Source organism: Ornithorhynchus anatinus, chromosome X1 (genome assembly GCF_004115215.2).
Source record: "Ornithorhynchus anatinus isolate Pmale09 chromosome X1, mOrnAna1.pri.v4, whole genome shotgun sequence".
Taxonomy (NCBI): domain Eukaryota; kingdom Metazoa; phylum Chordata; class Mammalia; order Monotremata; family Ornithorhynchidae; genus Ornithorhynchus; species Ornithorhynchus anatinus.
The window spans coordinates 17,298,405-17,324,205 of NC_041749.1; the positions used below are offsets into that span (position 1 = coordinate 17,298,405).

General features: G+C 51.9%; 1 protein-coding gene across 1 annotated transcript in view; it reads left to right on the forward strand.

Annotated features, from left to right (window-relative positions):
* PPARGC1B (PPARG coactivator 1 beta) overlaps nucleotides 1-22,272 on the forward strand; it is an 81,599-nt gene extending 59,327 nt beyond the window's left edge. Inside the window, exons 6-12 of the mRNA XM_039910156.1 lie at nucleotides 7-43; nucleotides 439-503; nucleotides 3,596-4,424; nucleotides 9,172-9,247; nucleotides 11,606-11,727; nucleotides 12,803-12,957; nucleotides 13,826-22,272. Of these exons, the coding sequence (XP_039766090.1) occupies nucleotides 7-43; nucleotides 439-503; nucleotides 3,596-4,424; nucleotides 9,172-9,247; nucleotides 11,606-11,727; nucleotides 12,803-12,957; nucleotides 13,826-13,929 (1,388 nt within the window). The 3' untranslated portion in view covers nucleotides 13,930-22,272. The remainder of the gene's footprint in view (nucleotides 1-6; nucleotides 44-438; nucleotides 504-3,595; nucleotides 4,425-9,171; nucleotides 9,248-11,605; nucleotides 11,728-12,802; nucleotides 12,958-13,825) is intronic.
* The last annotated feature ends 3,529 nt before the right edge of the window (nucleotides 22,273-25,801 follow it).

Genomic DNA, 25,801 nt, shown 5'->3' on the forward strand with positions numbered 1-25,801 from the left:
TTTCAGAAAATCCCAGATGTCTCACGCTGGCCCTGTCCCAAAAGTAAGTTCGGAGCATCTCGTTAAATGACCTCAGTAAATCCCGGCCCTCCCCAGCCTCCCTCAGACTGGCTCCACTCCCAAGCCGGGGTCCCTTTCATGGAGATCAGGAGGGATGTGAGGGTTTCAGCTGTCCCGGAGGAAGGGCTGGAGGCTGCAGCTGGGGCAAGGGGCTTCAGAATCACGATTCCACAAAAAGTTGCCATTGCTTTTCTCCTCTCCGTTCTCCTCTTCCCCCCAAGACACCTGTCTTCTTCAGGAAACCCTTTCTTCTTTCAATTCAGTGAACGGTTTAGGGGCTGGGGAAATTCTGGACAATCTCCCTAGTTCCTTCCCGAGGGAATTAGCTGAATCCTGTGCTAATGGGCAATCTTCTCTCTACCCTCCCATCCTTTCTAGTGACCCTTCTTTCGGGAAGAAGAGCTTCGAGCAGGTGCTGACTGTCGAGCTGTGTGGCACAGCAGGTGAGCTGTCCGTTAGCAGGAGAATTGATTCACTTATTGGTCCACCCCCTGACTCTTCCTCTGGGAGGAGGAGGGTTTGAGACAGGCTGCTGGGGCCAGTTCTGGCTTCTCCTTCTTGTACATAAGGTAAAAGTTTGGGGAAGTCTTCAGGACAAACCCCTCCTTCGCTATTTACAGAGCACGTCATTCACTCACCCGATGTCATCAGCTAGAGCACAGCCATTTCCCAGGGAACGACTTGGGCAAAGAGTCGGGTAGGGGACAGGAAAAGTAACAAAGACACTCAGGGATGGGACGTGAGGGGCTTTCCTCCCAGCAGGTGAGAGAAACCCTGCTCTACTTTTGGAAATAAAGCGAGATAACTCAACTCGAGCAGTATTTCAGGGTGTTGGGCGCTCCAGATTAAAGTTAGGACAAGTTCAAGGCTCGGGAATCATCTGTGTTGATTCCAGGAGTTGATTAAGTAGACCGTTGTTCCAGGTTCCTGTTGAAACCTCTATACCATTCATTCATTTATCTATTCAGTCATATTTATAGAGTGCTTACTGTGTGCAGAGCACTGCACTAATCTCTTGGGAAAGTACAGTATAACAATCAGCAATCACTTTCCCTGCCCGCAACAAGCTGTACCAAATATTGTGCCTTACCTAAAAGCTCAACACTGACAACTTTATATACTAAGTATATGCAGGTTATCTGTGCAGCCCCTAATAATCTGCTTGCATGTGGGGATCCCTGGTAATTTGGAAATAATAATAATATCAATGAGGGTATTTGTTAAGCGGTTTCTGTATGCCAGGCACTGTACTAAGCACTGGGGTGGATAAAAGCAAGTTGGGTTGGACACAGTCCCTGTCCCATGAGGGGTTCACCGTCTCAATCCCCATGTTACAGATGAGGTAACTGACGCACAGAGAAGTGAAGTGATTTACCCAAAGTCACACATCAGTCAGGTGACGGAGGTGGGATTAGAAGCCATGACCTTCCAACGCTCAGGTCCGTGCTCTACCCACTCCGCCATGTTAGCTGCCCCCTCCTCACCGTAACCGCCGGCCCCGTGGAGTCCAGGCCCCGGGAGCTGCACCACAGTGCTTCCCCAGCCTTTGCGGGAGGGGAGTCAAATCTAAAAGGCAGAGGGTGGCGGCGTTCTGGAAGGATCCTAGCCGGAAACTCCAAAGACAGCCCTGCAACTGCTGCCAAACGTCTGTTTTCACAGAGGACCCTTCCTCAACACTCCTCGAGAACTAGAGTGGGCTCGGGACCAGTCAGGGGAGGTGGTCTCCTTACTAGAATAAAAATAATAATAATTAGTCGGCACGTACTATGTGTCCGGGAAGGCAACGGAGTAGATACTGGATAATCAGGTTGGACCCAGTCCCTGTCCTTCGTGGAGCTCACAGAGGCAGAACAAGTATTGGATCCCCATTTTACAGATAAAGAAGCGGAGGCAAGGGAAGTTGTGTGATTCGCCCAAGGTCGTACACAACGGGCAAGCGGCAGAGTTAGGATTAGAACCCGGGTCCCTTAACTGCCCTACCTGTGCTCTTTCCACTAAGCCACCCGCTTTTCTATTACTAGTATTAGAAGCACACTACATTCCTTCTTCCTGCCCTGGTCAGAAACCAGAGACCCTTTACCTAGTGATCCTAATACTCCCCATCCTGGTGAAGAGGATGAAATAGATGGAGAGAGTTTCACCACTGCGCTTCCCACCCTTCTCTAGCAGAGGGACCGGGTGAGTAATAATGTTGGTATCTGTTAAGCGCTTACTATGTGCCGAGCACTGTTCTAAGCGCTGGGGTAGACACAGGGGGATCAGGTTGTCCCACGTGGGGCTCACAGTCTTCCTCCCCATTTTACAGATGAGGTAACTGAGGCACCGAGAAGTTGAGTGACTTGCCCAAAGCTGACAGGTGGCCGAGCCGGGATTCGAACCCATGACCTCTGACTCCAAAGCCCGTGCTCTTTCCACTGAGCCACGCTGCCTCGGGGGGGGGGGGGCTTGATACCCAAGCCCCAGATCTACAGGGGATGAGTGGAAGGGGCATGCAGGGAAGGGGGTAAAGGGAACCAGCATAGGGTGGAGGGAAACTACAAAATGACCATCCTCCAAAAGGAAGAGGGTCAGGAGACTAAGGCTGCACTTCTGGGCCACCATCTTGACCCCAACCAACATCTCCTCGGTGGTCCTTAGGGATCGGGCCTTTCACTCCACACGCTGACCTCCAAAGCAGCAGCTCCCCCCTCCCAGCCCCACAGCACTTAGGTCCGTGTCCGGACGTTACTATCTTTCTCCCCTTCTAGACTGTAAGCTCACTGTGGGCAGGGAATGTGCCTGTTATATTGTATTCTCCCAAGCGCTTAGTGTAGCGCTCTGCCCACCGTAAGTGCTCAACAAATACGACTGACTGGCAGTATGGAAGTCTCAGCTGGGCCAGACTCAGCGGGTGGAAATGCCCACCCAGGGAGAAGGGATACTGGCACCAGCATCTTTCCGGGTACCGTTCATTCCCGGTGCTCCCAGATGCCCGGCCGGCCCTGCCAAGGGAGTGGAACCCCTCTGACCTTCTAGTGCTGAGCTAATAATATTATCGACAGTAATAATGATGATAAGTGTGGCATTTGTTCAGTGCCTACTATGTACCGCGATGAGCCGGGCTAGCGTCAGGAAAATCAGATTGGACACAGTCCCTCTCCCACACACAGCCCGTGGTCTGAGGCAGGAGGGAGAACAGCTATTTCAACCCCATGGTAAGGAGGAGGAAACTGAGGCCCAGAGAAGTTAAATGGCTTGCCCAAGGCCACGCAGCAGACAAGTGGCGGAGCTGGGATTAGAACCCAGGTCTCCTGACTCGCAGGCCCGCGCCTTTTTCCCCTCTAGGTCACACTGATCCTCGGAATGGCCAGCGCCGGGGTCCGGGCTCGAGTTGAGGAAGGCTAGGGCAGAGGCGACAGTGCTAGAGAGGGAAGGCCCGGGGGCCTTCCTGGAGGAGAAGGCCTCTCGGGCCGGGGTCTCCAGAGTTCTGCGTGGCGAAGGCTTCGTCCACGAGCTCACGTGCCCTGTCTGTCTTTCTCTATGTGCCGGGCGGAAGGTCTCACGCCCCCGACCACGCCGCCGTACAAGCCCACGGAGGAGGACCCGTTCAAGCCGGACATCGACCACAGGCCCATCAAGGAAGAGGCTCCCACCCCCCCTCCCCTGGGGGAGCCACCCAGCGGGACTCTCCGTGCCGCCGACTCCGCGGCGGCCCCCACGAAGCCCCCGAAGAAGCACCCGGCCCGGAGCGAGCTCCTGGCCCACCTGACCCGAGCCGCCCTGCACTCGTCCCAGGTCGGTCAGAAGAGGCCCTTCTCCCGCTCCTTCGGGGACCACGACTACTGCCAGGTCCTCAGACCCGAGGGCTCCTTTCAGCGGAAAGTGCTGCGGTCCTGGGAGCCGTCCCCGGCCCGCCCGGGGACTGGACGGCCCCAGGAGGCCCCCCGGCCCGAGGCCCGGGCCCGGGGCGGCCGCGGCGCCCCGGAGACGGCGGAGGACAGTAAGCAGCTGAGAGACCACGAGATCCGAGCCAGCTTGACCAAACACTTCGGTTTCTTGGATAGCGCCCTAGAGGACGAAGACCTGGCCGGCTGCAAGAGCCCGGGATACGACACGGTGTTCGAGGACAGCAGCAGCGACAGTGGCTTTCTCCTAGAGGAGGAGGAGGACGACGACGAGGAGGAGGACGACGGGGAAGAGGAGGACGACGAGGAGGAGGAGGAGGACGAGGACCAAGACATGTACGCGAGCCCCCCTCAGTCTCAGCACTGCCTGCGCCGGACCCCCGCGAGCAGAGCCGGTCTGCATCACTGCCCCCGGAGCCGATCCAGTTCCGGATCTTCGTGCTGCAGGTCTAGGTCTCCCGCCAACCGGAGGGCTTTCAGGTAGAGACGGCGGACACGTCGCCGGACGGTGGGTGGAGGGGGGCCGGGGTGGGTGGGAGGGAGCAGGGGTGAGGCCTCTGGAGCCTCGGACTTTCCGATCAGTCAATCATATCTATTATTATTAGTAATAGTAGTCATAATAATAATTATGGTCTTTGTAAACCTGGTATTTGTTCAGTGCTTACTATGTGCCGAGCACTGTTCTAAGCACTGGGTAAGTCCAAGCTAATCAGGTTGTCCCACATGGGGCTTACGATAAGGTAACTGAGGCACAGAGAAGCGAAGTGACTTGCCCAAAATCACCCAAGCAGGCAAGTGGCGGAGCTGGAATCAGAACCCACACCCAAGCCCGTGCTCTTGCCACTGAGCCAAGCTGTTTCTCTATTAATAATAAAAATAATAATAACGATATAATTAAGGTATTTATTAAGCGCTCACTAGGTGCCCGGCTCCGTACTGAGCACGGGGGCGGATACAAGCAAATCGGGTTGGTCACGGTCCCCGTCCCACATTTGGACGCGCTCCCTGTCCCGCATGGAGCTCACAGTCTCAATCCCCATTTTTCAGATGAGGTAACTGAGGCCCAGAGAAGTGAAGCGACTTGCCCAAGGTCACACGGCAGACAAGTGGCGGAGCCGGGATTAGAACCCATGACCTTCTGATTCCCGGGCCCTTGCTCTCATTCATTCATTCATTCAGTCGTATTTATTGAGTCTTACCGTGTGCAGAGCACTGTACTAAGTTAATGGGAAAGTACAATACAACACTGCGGAATGATCTATCCGTTAGGCCATGATGTTGATTTATTGAGCGCTTGTAATCGGTGCTAAAGAGAGTTCGGTATAATAGAGTCTCTAGACATTGTCCCTGCCGCTCCCTGCCATCGGAAGAACACAGCTAGAGCACGTGGGTAGCTGGGGAGCCCAGGACCTAACAGGTGATGAGAAGAAAAATAACAACTGTTGGTATTTATCTACCCCACGGCTTAGAACAGTGCGTGGTATTTAGTAAACACGTAACGAGTACCAGAAGTATTATTTATTAGGTGCTTAATATATGTCAGAAGCCGTGCTAAACACTGGGGTAGATACTAGTTGACTAAGTTGGAAACAGTCCCTTTCCCACGGAGGGCTCACGGTCTGTTAGAGAAACAGCAGGGCTCAGTGGAAAGAGCCCGGGCTTGGGAGTCAGAGGTCATGGGTTCGAATTCCGACTCCGCCCCTTGTCAGCTGTGTGACTGTGGGCGAGTCACTTCACCTCTCTGGGCCTCAGTTCCCTCATCTGTAAAATGGGGGTGAAGACTGTGAGCCTCACGTGGGACAACCTCATTCCCCTGTATCTACCCCAGCGCTTAGAACAGTGCTCTGCACGTAGTAAGTGCTTAACAAATACAAACATTATTATTATTATTATTATTATTATTATTATTATTATTATTATTATTATTATTATTAAGTGGGAGGGAGAACAGGTCTTTTATCCCCATTTTACAAATGAGGTAACTGAGGCACAAAGTAGTAAAGTGGCTTGCCCCAGGTCCTACCCAGCAGACAAGTGGCAGAATAGGGATTCGAATAATAATGATGGTATTTGGTAAGCGCTTACTACGGGCCAGGCACTGCTCTAAGCACTGGGGTAGATGATAGAAGGTAATCACGTGGGGCTCACAGTCTTAATCCTCATTTTAAAGATAAGGTAACTGAGGCCCAGAGAAGTTAAGTGACTTGCCCAGAGTCACACAGCAGACAAGTGGCAGAGCTGGGATTAGAACCCAGGTCCTTTGACTCCCAGGCCGGTGCTCTTTCCTCTTGGCCACGCTGTTCTCCGGAAGGGACCCGGCGGGTTCCTGTGCACCAAACTAGGATTGTTCCTCTGGCGCCAGAGCCAGCCCCGTCCCCTGGAGTCATCTCTGGTCTTCCGGGGAGTCTGGCTTACGATTTTCTCCTCCTGCCTCGGGGATAGGGGAGTGTCTCAGCCCTGCCCTTTCATTTAAAACCGAAAAAACCGAGAGGGAATGGGCTGGGTCAGGCCAATGTCCGTCCACGTGGTGGCGGCAGCTACTTATTAATAATAATAATCCTTATTATTATTATTATGGTACTCGTTAAATGCTTCCTATGTGCCGAGCGCCGCTCCGAGTGCCGAGGTAGATACAAGTTAATCAGGCTGGGCACCGTCCCTGTCCCATGTGGAGCTCACACCTTTAATCCCCATTTTCCAGATGAGATAATTAAGGTACAGAGAAGTGAAGTGATTTGCCCCAGGTCGCACAGCAGACAAGGGGCGAAGCCGGGATTAGAACCCAGGTCCTTCTGACTCCCAGGCCCGTGCTCTATCCACCCTGGTCCACCCTGCCTCACCCTGCCTGTATTCGCTTCATTCATTCATTCATTCAGTAGTATTTATTGAGCGCTCACTATGTGCAGAGCACTGTACTAAGCGCTTGGAGTGTACAAATCGGGAACAGATAGAGACGGCCCCTGCCCTCTGACGGGCTTCCGGTCTAATCGGGGGAGACGGACAAAAACAATAGCGATAAATAGGATCGAGGGGATGGACATCTCATTAAAACAATGGCAAATGAATAGAATCAAGGTGATGTACATCTCATTCACAAAATCAATAGGGTAATGAAAATATATACTGTTGAGTGGACCGGTACAGTGCTGAGGGGAAGGGAAGGGACAGGGGGAGGAGCAGAGGGAAAGGGGGGAAAAGAGGGCTTAGCTGAGGGGAGGTGAAGGGGGTGGTAAAGGGGGAGCAGAGGGAGCAGAGGGAAAAGGGGGAGCTGAGTCTGGGGACTTGAGTCTTCAGACTTTGGGGGTCCACGCTCCCCAACCTAAAAAGGACAGTCCTCTCACGGCTTCTCTCTCTAGCCAGTTTCTCCCCACCCCCGGGCCGTGCGGGGGCTTGGCTCTCTGTCCCCGCTACCAGTCCGAGAAGGATGGGGCCTCAGGTTGCCCCTGCAAGGAGAGAGCAGAGGAGAGTCTTCCTTCCAAGGGGAGGAAACCATTTTGCCTGCTTGGAAGCCATGAGGAGTCCTCAGAACCGACCCTCGTTCCCCAGACAGGCTCCACGGCGTCTTTTACCGGGCCTGGTGACCGGACGTTCCCCTCAGCTGGAGAAATCTCTCCATCGTCCCTACCAGCCCGCTGCCTCAGCTAGCGGAGCGTCACCCTTCCTACCCCCCTCCCAAGCCGGGGAACGACAGAAGCCGGGAAAATCTTCTGTTTAAAGAGCATCCTGTCGTCCAACAGGCTTCCTCTGGGGGTGCAGGGAAAGTCTGGAAACACACTTTTGGATTAAAGGTCACCCCCAGAGACTTTCGGCACTCTTAAAATTAGTCCTTAATGACACTGGTGGAATTTCTGGGGAGGCCCGAGTGAAAACTGAGGTGGCCACTCACCCGCTTTTATGCCAGGTTTTCAGCTGGTCTCTCCCTGTCCGGTACCGGTCCGACACGGGTTGACTTATGTCAGAGAGGTTTATTTGAAACGTCGCTACTCGGACGTGAGTCTCGAATTCACCGGGACCCGGGAGAGGAACAAGCCGGCTCTGGAGTTGTGAGGTGTCCCAGGAGACCCCCTGTAGTGGAATACCCCGTAAAACGTCCCTGTTACTTCCGTGCCAGCGGTGGCCACCCCGTTGAGAACTCGTACGAGGGCCTGGGATAGAGCCTAGTAGCGTGGCCTAGTGGATGGAGCAAGGGCCTGGGAGTCAGAAGTTCTGGGTTCTAATCCCGGCTTTGCCGCTTGTCCGCTGTGTGACCCTAGGCAAGACACTTCACTGCTCTGGGCCTCGGTTACCTCATCTGTAAAATGGAGATTAAGACTGTGAGCCCCACATGGGTCAGGGATTGTGTCCAGCCCAATTTCCTTGTAACCACCCCAGCGCTTAGTACAGTGCCTGGCACACGGCAAGGATTTACAAATACCATAATTATTATTATTACCATTTTTAGGTCAGAATCCATGTAAGCTACTGGCTCACATTGGGATGGCCCAAGCTGCAGCAGCTCCGTCCCAGTGCCTTCTTTCCCCAGCACAGAGGATGCCGGGAACAGAGAAAAGGCACCGTGGGTGGTCACCTCAGCGGAGCTTGGTCCACTATCTGGAGGTTTGTTCCTCCGGGCTGTTCTGTGTGCTGAGGAAGGTGAACCCCACGGTGCCGGAGGCGCAGTTAGGACAGGCCGGCATTTAGGCTTCTGGCTTCAGCCCCCCTGAGCCCTTGAGCACCCCACATCCAGGGAGCCATACACCTTCCCTCCCACCAATCTCCGGGGTGACCGAGAGCCCAAGCCACCTCCTCCGGTGCCACCTCTGTTACGCTTCCTGAATGAACCCATCTGTTTGAGCGGATCGTCGAGGGCGGCTTTGGATGGGGAGGGCTTCGAAAGAGAGAGGATATAGAGAGGATGTCCCAGGCAAACCCAAGAGCTTCTGAGGTTTTGCCTGCTGGAGCAGGGGGTGTTGGGAACGGGTAGGAAGGAGCAGGGGCAAGAGGCGGGAGGACCAAGGCCCGCAGATCCCATATTTCTTGCTACTGGTTGAGCCCCCTTGGGGGAACGGAGGTCTCGTTTTGAGGAAAATTTTGGTAGTCACTTTTTTAAAATGTCCGCTCGGGAGAAAACCCCTGGGTTCTATTCAGTGGAGTCTTCATCTAGTGATAAGGTCACCAACGGTCCTTGCCCCTCTCAGCTTACCCACCTCCAAAGGTGAACTCCTCCGCCTTCCTCGTCTACACACAGGTGTGAGAACCAAGAACCGTGCCCGGACAGAAACGGAAGCCGAAGGCAGGCCGAGAAGAGGAGAGAAAAGGCCATCGTAAGTGACCTGGGGCTTCTTCCACGAGAAGCACCCGGCGCCGACCGGGGAATGAGGGGGCTCTAGCAAGGGCTCCTGCCGGAGGGGGCGGAAATCACCGAAAAGGCCCAAACGGGATTGTTCTCCAGTGACCCCTGAGATCCTAAGAAGTCCCACGAGGGCAGAGATCACGTCTTCCAACTCTCTCCCAAGCACTTAGTTCAGAGGCCCGCCCACGGTAGGTGCTCAGCAAATACCACTGACTGATGGATTCGGGCTCCAGCATCTGCACCGAGCAGGCAGGGGAGACGTTGCCTGAGCTGACGTTAGGCCAGTTCAAACCGGCTCGGCGTAAATGTTAATGAAGGCAAGTGGAAAAAGCAGAGACAGGCAAGACAGAACGTCCGTCCGTGGCACCCCCGAAACCCAGGGCAGGGGTGGGAGGGGACAAGGCGTGGAAGCGTTCCACCTCGTCACACAGACCAAAAAAACCGTCACAAGTGCCAGTCTCCCTTCCCCAGCATCATCTGAAACAAGTCAATCTTGTTTCCTTTCTTTCTGCCATTTACCTGCTCAATGGAGTCCTTCTGGTGCGTTTTCCCTCCTCACGCACTGCTGGTGACCACTCAGCCGACAGGAATGTCAACAGGAAGAATAACCATCCCTCCCGATAACAGTGGTGGTGCTAGTTGTAATAATGATGGTATTTATTAAGCGCTTACTGTGTGCCAAGCACTTTTCTAAGCGCTGGGGTAGATACAAGGTAATCAGGTTGTCCCACGGGGGCCTCACAGTCTTAATCCCCGTTTTCCAGCTGAGGTAACTAAGGCACAGAGAAGTTGTGACTTCCCCGCAGTAATAACAATAGTAATAGTGTTAATATTAATATTAAGAAGCAGCGTGGCCTAGTGGAAAGAGCACGAGCTTGGGAGTCAGAGGTCCTGGGTTCTAATCCTGGCTCCGCCACTTGTCAGCCGTGTGACTTTGGGCAAGGCATTTAACTTCTCCGTGTCTCAGCTACCTCGTCTGTAAAATGGGGATTAAGACTGTGAGCCCCACGTGGGACAACCTGATTACCCTGCATCTACCCCAGCGCTTAGAACAGTGCTCGGCACATAGTAAGCGCTTAACAAATGCCATAATTATTATTATTAACAGTAATAGCAGTAGCAATAACACTAGTAACGATAGTACTAGTCGTTATTATTACCATCATCCTGATGTAGCAGATTCTGGGCGATTGCCTCAGATTGTACACCCCTGATTGTACTCAAAGAATCCACACTGAGGTCCTGAAACTCAGTCAATTCCCCACCTTGGAGTCAGTAAACTACAGCAATTCAGATTTATCTGAATGCAGATCTGTTATTATTGTGCCCTCCCAAGCGCTTAGTACAGTGCTCTGCACATAGTAAGCACTCAATAAATACGACTGACTGACTAGTACTGCTAAGTGTATGGCAAAATGCAACAGAAGCCCAAGACGCATCCCTCGCCCACAGGGAACTTATAAAATAATGGAGGAAACAGATTGTTTCCCAACAGTGGAATTAATGGAATGGACAGTTGACTGCATATTTACATACATGTGCTAAGGGTGGATTGTTATTTTTATTATCAATATAATGGTATTTATTAAGCGCTTACTATTTGTTGAGCACTGTCCTTAGCACTGGGGTGGATACAGGATTATCAGGTCGGACGCAGTTCCCGTCCCCGCCATGAGACTCATAAATGCATGCATCCTAAAGGTTGCATTCGCAAGGGTTTGGGAAATTTTTCAAGGAAAATAATAATAATATTTCTGGAATTTGTTAAGCCCCTGCTCTGTGTCAAGGACTATACTAAGTGCTGGGAGAGAGACGAGATAATTGGGTCAGCCGGTCAATCAATCAGTGGTATTTAAATGCTTATTATGTGCAGAATACTGTTCTAAGCGCTTGGGAGAGTATCATAGACATTCCCTGCCCATCAGGCACTTAGTGCAGGTATTTAGGACAGACACTTGCTGGAGGAGGTGAGACTTTTAGGAGGGGTTTGTAAGTGGGGAGAGCTTAGATCTAGCCTGTATGTGTTGGGAGGGAGCAAGGGGCCAGAGGCCGACGAGAAAGTCAGGAGATGAGCTTGGATGCTGGTTGGGAAGGCGTGGATGAAGAGAACTTATGTCTAAAATGGCGGATGGAGGCAGAGAGCCTCAAAGCCAATGGTCAGGATGGTAGCGTTGGATGCGCGAAGGGCAACTCAAAGCCATCGGATGTTTCCGAGGCGCAGAGGGGCATGTGCAGAAAACGGTATTTGAGGATGATGGCCCAGGCAGCCCCAGAGGTCTGAGGGGGTGGGAGAGCAGCAGTTAAGCGTGCGTCCCCCTTGCTCGAACAGGGAGAAGGCCGGGTGGTGTGTGTTAGGAACCTGTCCAGCAACATGAGCTCAAGTGAGTTGAAGAGGCGCTTCGAAGTGTTCGGGGAGATCGTGGAGTGTCGAGTGCTGACCAGAAATAACAGGTGAGTCCCATATAATAACAATAATAATAATAATAATAATAATGGTGTTTGTTAAGCACTCACTATGTGCCAGGCACTGTCCTAAGCGCTAAGGTGGATACAAGCAAATCGGGTTGGACACAGCCCCTGTCCCACGTGGGGCTCACAGTCTCTCCCCATTTTACAGATGAGGGAACTGAAGCCCAGAGAAGTGAAGTGACTTGCCCGAGGTCATAGAGCAGACAGGTGGCCGAGTCGGGATCCGAACCCATGACCTACTGACTCCCGGGCTGTATCCACCAAACCGTGCCGCTTTGTCTGCTTGTCTTCCCTGGCCCTGGACATGTGCCAGAAAGGGGTCAAGAGAAGCCGGGGGAGTCTGAGCCTGCTGGGGAGGGGAAGTGGGCCTGAACTTGCTCCTGTGCCAGTGGAATACCTGGTGGCACATTGCCCCGTGAGAGGCAGACTCGGGATGGCACCCGGAGCTGCTGGGAATCTGAACAGCGATCCGGGCTTCGTTCATCCTCTCGCACAATCAATGCCGCAGATAGGGTTCAGATCCCAGCCAGTAGTAATGCCAGCTGGACCCTTTGAGCTCCCGGAATCGGAGGTCCGAGGGAAGAAGGAAATATGGTGGCGCCTGGGAGGATTATGAACCTGAATGACATGACTGTTTATTCTTTAAAGGCAAACAGTGTCCTGGCTTCACTTGAGAGCAGGCAAGAAGAGCTATGTGATGCCAACAGTTTCTTGAGGGTCAGAGGCTCTGTTCAAGCAGAATAGGTTTCCCCATCGAGAAATAGAACAGGTCGACGTTGGTGCAAAACTTCCCCGAGCGGGGTCTCCCCCAGGGCCTGGCACGGCAATAGGAGGAGGCTGGCAGGGCTAGGAAGGCCGGGGCAGGGCCCCGCAGGCTACCGCTGCCCTTCGGCCTTGGGGGTTCGGGCGTCTGATGTCAAGTCCTGGCCCGCCCGCCTGTACCGGACCAGCCCGAGACGAGCAGCCGGGGCCTGGAGCTGCAAGGGGGCACCGCCCCTCAGACGGTCCCCGGGTAACCCGCCCGTTGGTCATCCAAGCCCTCTCATTTGTCCCGCAGCGGGGAGAAGTGGGGCTTCATCACCTACCGCTGTTCGGAACACGCCGCCCTGTCTCTGAAGAAGGGCGCCTCGCTGAGGAAGCGGAATGAGCCCTCCTTCCAGTTGAGCTATGGTGGGCTCAGGCACTTCTTTTGGACCAGATGCACTGAGTTGGGTAAGACCCCAGACATTTTGCGCCACGTCTTTAGAGAGAGAGAGTCTCCCAGCCTTCTGCCGAGGCCAGAGTACATTACACACACAGACGGTTCCGTCTGCCAGGCAGCATGAGAGAACAAAAGCGATCTGTCTCTCAGTCTGCCCTGGAGGGGTTGAATTCTGTCTCCAGGTGGGATCTCATCTGGATCTGGCGGAGTGTTAAGCTGGGGCTCAGCAGGGAGCAGCAAGGATGGAGAGGACCCCAGAGGGAAACCTTCCAAAGTGATTCAGTCTTTGGAGTCGCATAACCGGGAGACGTAGTGTCCATCTGTTACCCTCTAGTCTGGAAGCTCATTCGCTGGACCGCAAACTCGTTTTGGGCAGGGGATGTGTCTGTCTGTTGTTGTATGGTACTCTCCCAAGCGCTTAGTACAGTGCTTTGCACACAGTAAGCGTTCAGATGACCACCACTGATCCTTAAGGAAGGATTGATCCTTAAGGAAGGGCCTAGCTCAGTGGGCTATGTCGGCGTATCTTTGGAAGAGGGGCCAGACTTTGGGGAACGGGGCCGCGCTCTTTAAAACCATCTTCTTTTAAAGCTTCCCAATGGGATAGTTTGAAGAGGTCAGGACCGGGCCTGCTCCACTTGTATCTACCCCAGCGTTTAGCACGGTGCTTGCACATAGTAAGCACTTAACAGACACCTCAGTTCCCGGTCCGAGTCAAGTCCATTCAAAGTCAGGCTCCCCTTCCAAAGGAACCGAACATTTCGTTACCACGTTTTTCCGTCGGGGGCCCCAGACGAGTCGGCCCCTCTCCCGCTCCCTCTCTCTGTCTCTCCGATCTCTCTCTCTGACGCTGTATCCTCTTGTCCCTGCCCTCCGCAGATTCCAATGCAGAAGAGCCCTCCCCAGCGTCCGTGAAAAACAAGTATGAGGCCATGGATTTCGACAGCTTACTAAAGGAGGCCCAGCGCAGCCTGCATCGATAACAGCCTTAACCTTCGAGGAATACCTCAATACCTCAGTCAAGGCCCTTCCAATATGTTTACGTTTTCAAAGAAATTATTAAGTATATGAAAAGAAAAAAAAAGAGACTGCTGTCCCTTTAAATCAATGTTTACATTGAACAAAAGCTGCTTCTGTCTGTGAGTTTCCATGGTGTTAATGTTCCACTGCCACACTTTAATACCCTTGCTTCTGATTGGTTGTTTTGGGGCGTACCTGTAAGCCTTGTCACCCTATTCTCGCTCCCCCCGGGTCCCTCCTTCACGACACCCCTTCCTTCCCTTCCCCTCGCGCCCCCGCCACTCCTCCTCCCCTCCCGCCGTCCCTCCCGGCACCACCCTCCGATCCCCCCTTCCGTCGTGGAGTCGCAGCCGTGTTCACCATACCGTTTTTTTGGTCCGTAGCGTGTGATGATGAAACTGTCGGTTGTGAATAGAATCAGGATTATAAACTAATTTTTAATAGAAGAAAAAAGTATATACTTAAAAAATAATGTATTTATGGCTCAGATGTACTGTACTTCAGATTTATTGTACTGCTTCCTTGATTTTTAACTATGCACTGTAATGAGGTGTTTGCCACTGCGCAGATAGCATCCGCCTAGTAGGGTGTCCTCAGATCATCAGGAAGCTGCTTTTATCCCTTCAGTGCTCGGCGATGGAGCATTTCAGGCCTCCTCGGGGGAGCGGGTGGGCCCTCTTGCCAAAGCCACGCTCCCTGCCGGTCTGCCGGGGTCACCCGGTTTCCGCCGTAGGAATCGACCGCCGGGCCGGCCCACGCCCACCGTCCCTTGTGAGCCCGACCCCGGGGGCGGTTCCCCCCCCGGGAATCTCCCCCCCCCCCGGCCAACCCCCCGTGGCTGAGGAGAGGGCCGGGGGCGAGTGTAACCGAGGCGGGCCTCCCGAGGCCTTGCCGACGACACGGTGTCGGCGCTTTCTCTGGTGACGGTTGGGTGTTATAACGGTTGGTTGCTCTGTAAGGAATTCGTTCGGGGCAAGAGAGGCCGCCCCGGGTAGCGGTGACCCCCAGACGGTTGACTGTCGGGGCCCTCTCCGGATTCATTCATTCATTCAATAGTATTTGTCGAGCGTTTACTATGTGCAGAACACTGTACCAAGCGCTTGGAATGTACAATTCGGCAACAATTCTCAGATTCTCAGACGGGGGCTAACATCGTCCGGCTGTTCCCGGCTCTCCCTGCGCCTCCCTGCCCCAAATCGGACGCTGGGGCTCCCTGAGTGTCCAGAGGTGGGATGCTGCCCTCGGCCAACTCTGTACCCTTTCCTCTAGTTTTTGCTCCCAGAATAAAAACGTCACAGCCTGCATCTGTAGCTCTTCTCCGAGCCTCACGGGGTCGAGGATGCCAGTAGCTCTTCTTTCCATTTCTGTTCATCAGAGGGCCCCCTCTTCATTTCTTCTTCATCTTCCCCCTCATTCTCTCCAAAATCTCGGGCCTCTCAAAGAGCGGCAAATCCCAAATGGCCACAGCAGTACCATTGGCCCGAGCCCCTCAGGAAAGCCTTGTCGCTAATTCCGCTGATCCGGAGGAAGGGACGCCTTGTACAGGGACGGCCTAGACTTAGGTTTAAGTGAAAGGAAAAAGCAGGAGGCCCTTGAGGGATTTCAACCCCTCATCTATCCCGAACTCCACGGGAGCTAAACTCACAGATATCAGCTCCAACCCTTTCGGGCATAGAGAGATGATTTCGGGAGTGTTTTAGGTGGCTTAGAGGGTACAGCGCTCAGAGAGTGAACCCAAAGTCCCGTGGTTACGCAGCCACGTGAAACCTCCGGCCCCGCAGGAAAAAGCGATGGTGTTTGTTTGGTTCCCAGGTCACAGGGGCACGAGGGTGAACCTGGACCGTCGTTGGCAGCGATCTCCCTTTCAGCCATGGGAGATTGCCAAGGCACGGAAGGTACGCTGCTCCGGTGTTTACGCGGTAGGGGTGAAGAGGTGCTAGAGTCGGAGGGAAAGCTATCAGACCTGTCAAAGGAGTCTGATGACCAACATTTAGCCTGCTTAATTATCGGACCCTGGACTGTGGCACTCTGACTTTTCCCGGGGGAGGGAATCGGAGCACATTCTTTGCCAAGCGATAGGACGTCTGCTCCGCGATTACCCTTTTTCCCGGGGCTGTTCTTGGGTAGAGATTTCTGATAACAGCGGGTCTTACAGATGAGGCTCCCCTTCTGGCCTATGATGTCTGGGAAGCAGCTGGGATCCCAGACGTTCCCAAGAGCCTCCCCCTCCCTCGGACCACAGGCCAGCAAAGCCTAGGGGTCTGCCGGGGGCACGCAAGTATCCCCGGCTGAGGTTTGCACGTCCAGGCCCCTCCATCTCGTACACCTCTGCCTCCAGTTGCGTTCGTAGTTAGCTGTGGGCGCCTCCAGGTTCTTTCGGTCGGCAACGGCCCCCCTCCTCTCCCTAAACCCCAGGACGGCAGTGTGGGTGGGAGGCGTTCTCTGGCAACCGGGGGCTCAGCCGGCCTCGGCAGCCCAACACCGATGGAGAACTCCAGGGTTTCATCCGCCGATGGCTTCCCTAAGTCACAAGGCCACAGCGGGGTCTGGAACGGTTGGATATTTTAGCTCCGGTACACCCGACCTCTCTAATTCCCATGTAACGGTCGAGGAAAGCAGGAAGATCGGAAGCCTTTGCCAGACAGGAAGTCCGGCAGCCTAGTCTCCCGAACTCTTAGTTCAGTGTTCTGCAAGCAGTAAAGCGCTCAATACGTACCACGGATTGATTGATCGTTAGCCCGGAACAGAGCGTCACTGACACATTTTGTTGGCAGGTGGATCGGAGGCAGGGAAAGAACCAAGGAAAGATTCCTGTCGAGCATGAACCGTAACGACTCGTTGCTAACCGCTCTAATAGCCACTGCAGACTTGTTTTTACCTAGAGATTCAACCACTCAGAAGCAATAGTCTAGAGTAGCCTTAAGCTTGCTATGGAGGCTCACCTGCTCGTGGTCGAAGCAGTTTATCTGCTGGACCCCCAGATAATTTTCCCTAGGGTATCCCTTTAACACCATTCTGTGTCCTCTCTCCCGGTTCTGGAAACAGAATCCCCAAAGCAAGTAGTTCTTGGGGACGGGATATAGGGATGTGTTCAAATCTGGATCCTGAGTCTGTGTACTTGCCATGGTGAAAAGCCATACTGGAGTTTCAGTGGGAGGCAGGTGGGAGGAAGCCCAGCTCATACCTGTAGGAAGACAAAAGAAATCTTTTGCTCCATGGTTGCCACCTGTTGGGTTTGACCTAGTTTGACTGGGGAAGGCTCATCCTGTGCCTGGAACTCTGCCCTGGATCATCACGGGTGCCTCCGGTGACTCTTCACCACGTGCCAAATAGCCCCATCTGGGACCCGGTGTATCCGACCCTGTCCACGACTTTCAGAGGAAGAGGAGGCCATCCTGACTTTTGCCTGGGCCTCCGTTCCCTGATCCCGGCAATGTTCGGTGCCCATACCTTACCTGGCATCTAGTAAGCGCTTAACAAATACCATAATTATTATTATTATCAGAGAAGTGCAGCGCCTGGATCCCGGGAGGTTAGTTCAATTCCAGAGGATTCCGAAACCCTCTAGAGGGGTAGGTTTGGGAAAACCCTGTCCCCGGGTGGCACCTGGAGTCTAAAGAAGAGAATACTATACCACTAGTGAGAGAACCGGAGAATCCAGCCTCGGGTGGAAACGCTGGATGCGTTATGATGGTTTTAGCGCCGTTCAGAGCAGATGAGCTCAAATCCCAGTTTTAAGGTGACTTCATTTCTCCCATTTAAGCTGCCGGGCTTTAGATCCGGGACGCACACGCCCTTCCCCGCCCCCCGCCAACCATCTCATGGAGTGTATTTCCGTTTTTTACTGCTTGATTGTGTAGGGCACATGCGAGCTCGTAGCATGGTAGCTACCGCTTAGTATCCGTTCACTTTGCGACGGTGGACGATTTAACAAGTTACAAGGGTAGGGCCCTCGGGCCTTTCCGATGACCAGCCATAGAATCATCGGTCTCCAAATGGTGTCCTTCAAAATAACTCCTCAGTCTGTACAAGCGTATCGTCATGTGTTTTAACCAAGCTGTGCAAATTGCGTTACAGCACCTTGACCGGACCTAGATCCTCCAGTTGGAAAGCCATGATCTCTGCTAAAGGCTTTCTTGACCTGTAAACCAAGATGCCCCAAGAGTACCTGCTAATCCCGTGTGAGAAACTGACTTTGGCAATCACCTCATCGTAGCTTTGCCTTTTTCGGTCCTAGTATTTCCTCACAACAATGATGTTTACATGTGATTGCTATACAGCTATACCGTAGAATGTGTATATAGCGACACAATTAGGGTGGGTCGTACTGTCTGTGCTGTGCTGATGTTTTCAGAAAAACGATCAAATTGCTAAGTGGAATTCTTCCATCTCCTTCCTCAGTACCAGGCTGAATCAAAGCTCTCGCTTGGGCTTTGGTTGCAGAAGGAAAATGCATCAAAACGCTTAAGGATGTGAATGGGTTGAATGCAGCTAAGGATCCTGGTCCCTAGAAGGTCTCCTTTGGTCTGAATTGCTCATTCACTTCAGAAACACCGGTCCTCTATACGGGCTTTTCCATCTCACCGTGCTTTTCGGAGGCTGGACTTTTCGCTGTGGCCCAAGGTTATCAGCAGAATGACCGTCCTTCACGCCAGGGGAAAGAACGTCCGTAATTCCGAGAGCCAATCAGTACTGGAATCCTAGGATAGGAAGAGATGCAATAAGTGGTCTTTATATTGCCCGACGCCTATAATATATTAAGGGGAGAGATTTCTCCGAGACTTATGCAATACGCACGGGGTGTCCGAGACGCGCTCACGCCGCGTCTCCCGAGGGAGGGGCGTTGTGGTCGGCGGGCCGCGGAGGGGGTGGCTCGGTGGCCAAAACTCTGGGACTGCTGGATTTTTACGGGAGGGTCGGTGGTTTGGAATGTGATTTGCATTCAGCCGTGGCCGGTACTCGAGGCTCGACTCGCTGGCTTTCGAGAACGGGATGTTATTAAAACTGTGAAGCACATCTGCCCATATTTACTTCCATCGTATCACTCGGGTGGGACGGAGAAGCTCCTCGCTCTATTTTTGTAAGCCAGCTTTTAGATTCGGTCCTTCGCTTGAAGGACTCCGTTACCGGGTGACCCTGGAGAAGGGACGGGAAGTGGATTCGGAAAAGATACTTTAACGGTTCCCTTGGCCGAAGAGCTGTCTGTCTGTGCCCTACTTGTGAGAAAAGATAGATTTGATAAGATCGGTGCGATAGGCCGAATCGAGGTCCGGGCTCTTGACGGTGGTGCCACAGAGAGGAGGTCGACTCGAGTGCAGCCAGTTAAACGGTATTACGGTTTAGCCCTGGGGAGATTATTAAGGGCCTGTGTAAAAGACCGTAAGAGAATCGCAAATCGTGCCGGCGTCAGCCGAACGTTTTATAGTTTGGACTCGGGGTCCCCACCCCTTGGTTTAATCCTTTCGGTCAAGACCGGTTCTTTAACGTTCGTGGGAAAACAGATGGGGCCAGATGAGCTCTTTTTCCTCACGCTAAAGTAATAAGGCTCTCACGGGGGCCCACTACCCAGGGGTGGTGAGGGGGCAACTGCCCACAGGAGCTGCGTGATCTGCATGTACTTCCGGCCTCGCTCAACCCAGGGCTCCCACAAGACCGGAGAGTCGATGTCGGAAAGACTCAAAAGGTCAGCTTCCTGGCGTGTTTGCCTTCTGGAGCCTGTCCCCTCCCGAGTCCCGCCCCCGCTAAAATCAGGGCTCAACATGGAACGTTTGGCCCCTATATTCAATCGTATTTATTGAGCCCTTACTGTGTGCACAGCATTGTACTAAGCGCTTGGAATGTACAATTGGGCAACAGATGGAGACAATCCCCGCCCAACAACGGGCTCACAGTCTAAACAGTCTATTTCCATCCCCGTCAGCACTTCCAGTCCGAGTTGGTCATTTACAAAAGTGAAAACTCCCTCCAACGCCTGTTGGAGTGATTCTGGGGGGTGAAGATCAGAAAGGGGACTCGATCGTGTTTATTGAGCGCTTAGGGTGTGCAGAGCACTGTACTAAGCGCTTGGGAGAGTACAATATAATAGATTTCTTAGACATGTTCCCTGCCCACCATGAGTTTGCAGTCTAGAGGAAGAGGATTCAGGGTGAGAAAGCAGGGATTGGAATCTTTTATTTTGAGGTGATCTTTTAGAAAAGAAACCCGAGTGTGGCACTTTATAAAACCCTATACAAAACTCTAGAATCGGATAGCGATGAATTTTATAAAATAATCTAATCCCGATGCCTCATAGTACCAACTGCGTGGATGCGTAGAAAAAGTGGTTGGCGCAACACTTCATGTGAAGCGGGGACAGCCCCCAGAGAGTACCCGGCTCGCTTTGAAACAAACTAGTTCCACATGCTTCGTTGATCGACCTTTCCTCGGCTGATGCGTAGTTCAAGCCATAGTGAGAGGGTAAAAACTTGAACCCATTTTTCTTGAATCAGTTCACCTTCATCTCGTGGGAGGAGGTCCAAGCGAGCTAGCTAAAGCCGGACAGGATGAACCCGACTGAAAAATCACCTTGGCAATTTTACGGATCTGCTGAGAAGGCCTCATCGGGGAAGGTCCTGGGCACGGCCTACAGCGTATTTTGGAAACTTGGAATTCACTTCTGTGAAGGAGGTGTAAACCTGTGATTGTTTACCAATCTGAATATTTATTATGTGCACCTGCCCTCATGTGTTTGATTCATCTCTCCTGAAGAGGACTAGAGGTGTTCTCTGGGGAGATCCTTCGGTTTTTTAACCACTTGCCTGAAAGATGGAAAAGATGGAGCTTCATGTTTTTGGGGTTTTGTAAGAGTAGGTCTGAGCTTGACCTGCCCTCGGGCATCTCTTTCCTTCCTAGCGCTCTTAGAGGAACTCTTGAAGGGAATTGAAATTAAGGGAAGAGATGACGGTTCCCGGACCCAAAGTCTTTTCCGTGTTCAGCCCCGCACAGCGTGGCTGCTCAATAAAGATGCCGCCGATCAGCTGTGATGGGGGAGGGATAAAGTTTTTATAGTGAACTAGATTTCAAATGCTTTGCCTATCAGGAATTAAGTCATAAAATCCCCATGCTCGCCAGCCTGGGCTGCTCAAGTATTTGTTTTGTTCGAAAAGGAGTCTGTCCTTGGGAATCTGAGAATGTCTTAGGTGGGCTTGGGAGCTGGTTTTCTGTGGAATTTATTCCTAGAAGGAACACATCCCTCCAAAACACCAGCTGAGAAACCCCAAACCCAGCCCCCCACCTTCTTCTGCCGTTAGTGCAACACTACGGACCCTGGTTGTGAGCACTCTCTTAAGGACACCAGGCCTTTTTTACCGACCCTGCTTTCTTTAGCACCTTTGTTTCTTCATTGCTCTGCAATCTGAATGAAGCATCCCCTGTAGATGGGCCTTAATCCTCGGTTCTCGCCGTGGCAGCCCGACCTTGACAATCTTGAGCAATACGTAGCCGAGGTTAGCCTTCCAGTTTCCCAGTGTTACTGCTGTTCACCAAAATTCTGGAATCTGGCCCTGGCTAAGGAAGAACAGCTTTTACTTCCCCAAGTGGTACTGTAAGGGGCATTATTTATTAAGGAGCTAAACAAGGTAAATACAGCATGGGGTGGGGTGTGTGTGTGAGAGAGAGAGAGAGAGAGAGAGAGAGACAAAGAGTGTGTGTGTGTGTGTGAGTAAATGTGAAAAATTAAATTGATGCATTTCTTGAGAAAGGTGCAAGAATTTCACCTATAAAAGGGACACATCTGCTTTGTTATTTATACAAAAAAGCTAAATTTAAATTTTTTTAAGGACACCAGTAATAATTGAGAATCGAGTTTTTAGTTTTGCTTTTTTTTAATTGGTAGAGGGTTTTTATATTTTACTTAATTTTTCCATATGTTCCGTTGTGTCCTTATTTATATGCTATACTTTAACCTTAAACGGCCTAGGTGTCTATGCCGGTTTCTGTTATTATTTTTATTTTATTTCCGGTGTGATTTACCTGTCTACCTTCGAAACGAGAAAATGTTTTCTTGTATTTTTACATTGTCAGATTCTATAGTTTCGTAGATAATTTAACCAAATCGCTCTGTGTATTATCCCGTGAGCATAAAGTTCTATTTTAACTTCTGTAAATACTTCGGAACTGGCTTCTCTTTTCAGACTCCCGCCTGGAGTTACTTGTTTACATCACAAAGACTGTAGAATCTCTACGCTCATGTACTGTAAATAGTGAAGTGATCTGCCTAAAAATAAACTATAACAAATATACTATAAAGTAAAAAGGAAAACTCTACACCTCCTCTGGCAAACGTTGTGTTCATTAGTAGTCACGCGTTGCATTCGGATTGCGGTGCTCCGAAACAAGCAGGGTTTGTTCCTGTGTGGGTGAAGGTTGTGTGATGGAGCTGTGAATGGAACCTCGATGTTCCCTTGTTGTTGTCTTTTGTAATTTATTTATGGCGTTTGTTAAGTTCTTGCTATGTGCCGGGAACTGTTCTAAGTACTGGGGTAGAGACAAGGTAATCAGGTAGGACCCAGTCCCTGTGCTGTGTGGAGCCTATAGTCATAATCCCCAGATCAAGTAACTGAGGCACAGACCACTGAAGTGACTAGCCCAAGGTCACACACAGTGGAGCAGTGGTGGAGCCGGGATTAGAACCCAGGTTCTTTTGACTCTCAGACTTGTGCTCTAATAATAATAATGTTGGTATTTGTTAAGCGCGTACTATGTGCAGAGCACTGTTCTAAGCGCTGGGGTAGACACAGGGGAATCAGGTTGTCCCACGTGGGGCTCCCGGTCTTCATCCTCATTTTACAGATGAGGTAACTGAGGCACAGAGAAGTGAAGTGACTTGCCCACAGTCACACAGCTGACAGGCGGCGGAGCTGGGATTCGAACTCATGAGCTCTGACTCCGAAGCCCAGGCTCTTTCCACTGAGCCACGCTGCTTCTCTATCCACTAGGCCACTCTGCCTGTCTAAGGCCACGCTGCTTCCCTCCTGCCTCTCCTCTGTGACGCAGAAAGCTTGGTGTGCGCTCTCTTCCGCCTCAAGGCGGGCCCTCCCACCATCATAAAAGCATCTCTGCCTCCGATAAAAACGAAAGTAGTAATAATGGTGCCGTTTGTTAAGCGCTTACTATGTACCAGGCACTGGAGTGGATCCAAGCAACTTGGGTTAGACACAGTCCCTGCCCAGGTGGGGCTCACAGTCTCAATCTTTATTTTCCAGATGAGGTAACTGAGGCACAGAGAAGTGCAGTGGCTTGCCCAAGGCCACACAACAGACAAGTGACGGAGCTGGGATTAGAACCCATGATCTTCTGACTCCCAGGCCCGTGCTTTATCCACCACTCCACGCCGCTTCCAGGTTTCACGTCGGTGTGATAGAGGTACAAGCAGGTAGGAGATGGGGGTGGGAAGACAGAGACTGTCAGTGGGATGATAGAGATAAGCTCCTTTCACTGAGAAATTGTCTGGGCCCAACAAAAAAATGGATGAAGGAAGGAGGGACGAGAGCAATCACGTCTTTATTTTGGGGCGTCCTGTGTTCCAGTCCCCTTCTCCCCTTCCCCACCTGCCCTCCACCTAAAAGTGGGGCAGAGGTAGGATTCAACTCCTTGACTCTCCCAGTCCAAACCGGCTGAGAGGGAGGGCCTTTAACAGACCAGATTAGGTTGTTGATCCAAGGCAGAGCTTTTCATCTGCTCTGCAGAGTCACGTGCCCTTCCTAGTGAATGGGCTGAGCTGTTTTCAAGCCGGAGGACCGTACGAGCGAAATGCATTCTGAAGGAGAAAGTGTAAACTGCTCTTTTAAAAATTGTTTTCACGGCAATTCCAACCACTGGCCCATTCATCAAAAGCCTTAGGATTAAAAAAAACCTACAAAAACAACCCTATTAAATTGCAGTGTGTAACAACAGGCTGCTTCTCCTCTCCTCCGTCCTCTGGGTTATAATTAGGGTGGGGCAGCCATTCCGGATCAGCCCAGAATTGGGTGCGGAGCTGTCTTTTCCCAACTGGTTTGGCTTTGTTTCTAACCATCTGGGGGTGTGCTCTTTGCGGGATGTGCCCTGGGGGATAAATACGACCAGTCACACCCCCGCTCTGCCCAATCGATGGCTTGCCTGGGTTGGACCCGAATAAAACGTCAGAACCCCTCATCACCCCGTCCTCAGCTCGGGTGGGGGAGGGCATCGGCCAACTAACTCTTCCTCCTCACCCAGCAGAAGAGAAGGCGATTCTAGACTGTGAGCCCATTGCAGGGTAGGGATTGTCTCTCTCTGTTGCTGAATTGTACTTTCCAAGCGCTTAGTACAGTGCTCTGCGCACAATAAGCATTCAATAAATACAATTGAACAATTCCCGAGTTAAAGCTCCTGAGGGAAAGGGGCCTCATCAAGGGACCTGGGGACCCAGCCCAGTCCCAAACCAAATTCATTAATTCATTCGATTGTATTTATGGAGCCCTTACTGTGTGCAGAGCACTGTACTAAGCACTTGTCCTATGCCGTCGTCTCCGACCCGTAGCCACGCCAGGGACACATCTCTCCCAGAATGCCCCGCTTCTGTCTGCCGTCATTCTGGTAGTAAATCCACAGTTTTCTTGGTAAAAATGCAGAAGTGGTTTACCGCTGCCTCCTTCCACACAGTAAAATTGAGTTTCCGCCCTCAACTCTCTCCCTTTGTCGCTGCTGCCCAACACAGGGGAGTCTTGACTTGTAGCAGATGGCCTCCCACTCTCTAGCAAACTGGGAATGGACTGAGTTGGCCTCTGCCTGACTCACCCTCCCATAGTCGAACGGTAGAATACTGGAAACTCTCCAGATGAGACCCTGAGAGGGTATTAAGCACTTGGGAGAGTACAATATAACAATCAACAGACACATCCCTGCCCATCCTCCTTAATGGGAATGCCCCGGACACTGCATTCAAAGAAAATAGTCGCTGCCTCCAGTCAGGGGCCCGTTTGATTAATGTTGGTATTTGTTAAGCGCTTACTATGTGCCGAGCACTGTTCTAAGCCCTGGGGTAGACACAGGGGAATCAAGTTGTCCCACGTGGGGCTTACAGTCTTAATCCCCATTTTACAGACGAGGTAACTGAGGCACCGAGAAGTCAAGTGACTTGCCCAAAGTCACACAGCTAAGTGGCCGAGCCGGGATTCGAACCCATGAGCTCTGACTGCAAAGCCGTTGCTCTTTCCACTGAGCCATGCTGCTTCTCAATAATGTTGGTATTTGCTAAGTGCCTGATTGATTACGTCTTGGGAGGAGAAAGTCGATTGCAGGGTTTGCCCAGGTGTTCCCTCAGGACATGCAGTTGTGAAAGAATGCAGAATGGAACTAAATTCTATCCTTCCTCCAGAATCTCCAAGGGTTAACGAGTCATGTATTCATTGTTAATCATAGTAGAATAGTATTGGTTAGGCATTTAGTATGTACTCAGCGCTATGCTAAACACTAGGATAGACGCAGGGAGAATCGGGTCGGATCCAGCTCCCATCCCATATGGGGCTCACGGTCTAAGTGGGAAGGAGAACGGGTATTTTATCCCTGTTTTAGAAATGAGGAAACGGGACCAGAGAAGCTAGGTGACTAGGTCAAGGTCACACAGTAGCCAGGTGGCAGAGCTGGGATTAGAGCCCAGGTCTCGCAACTCTCAATCCCACCAGACCGTACTGATTCCCTTTCTTAATAATAATAATAATAATAACGTTGGCATTTGTTAAGCGCTTACTATGTGCAGAGCACTGTTCTAAGCACTGGGGGAGATATAGGGGAATCAGGTGGTCCCACATGAGGCTCACAGTCTTAATCCCCATT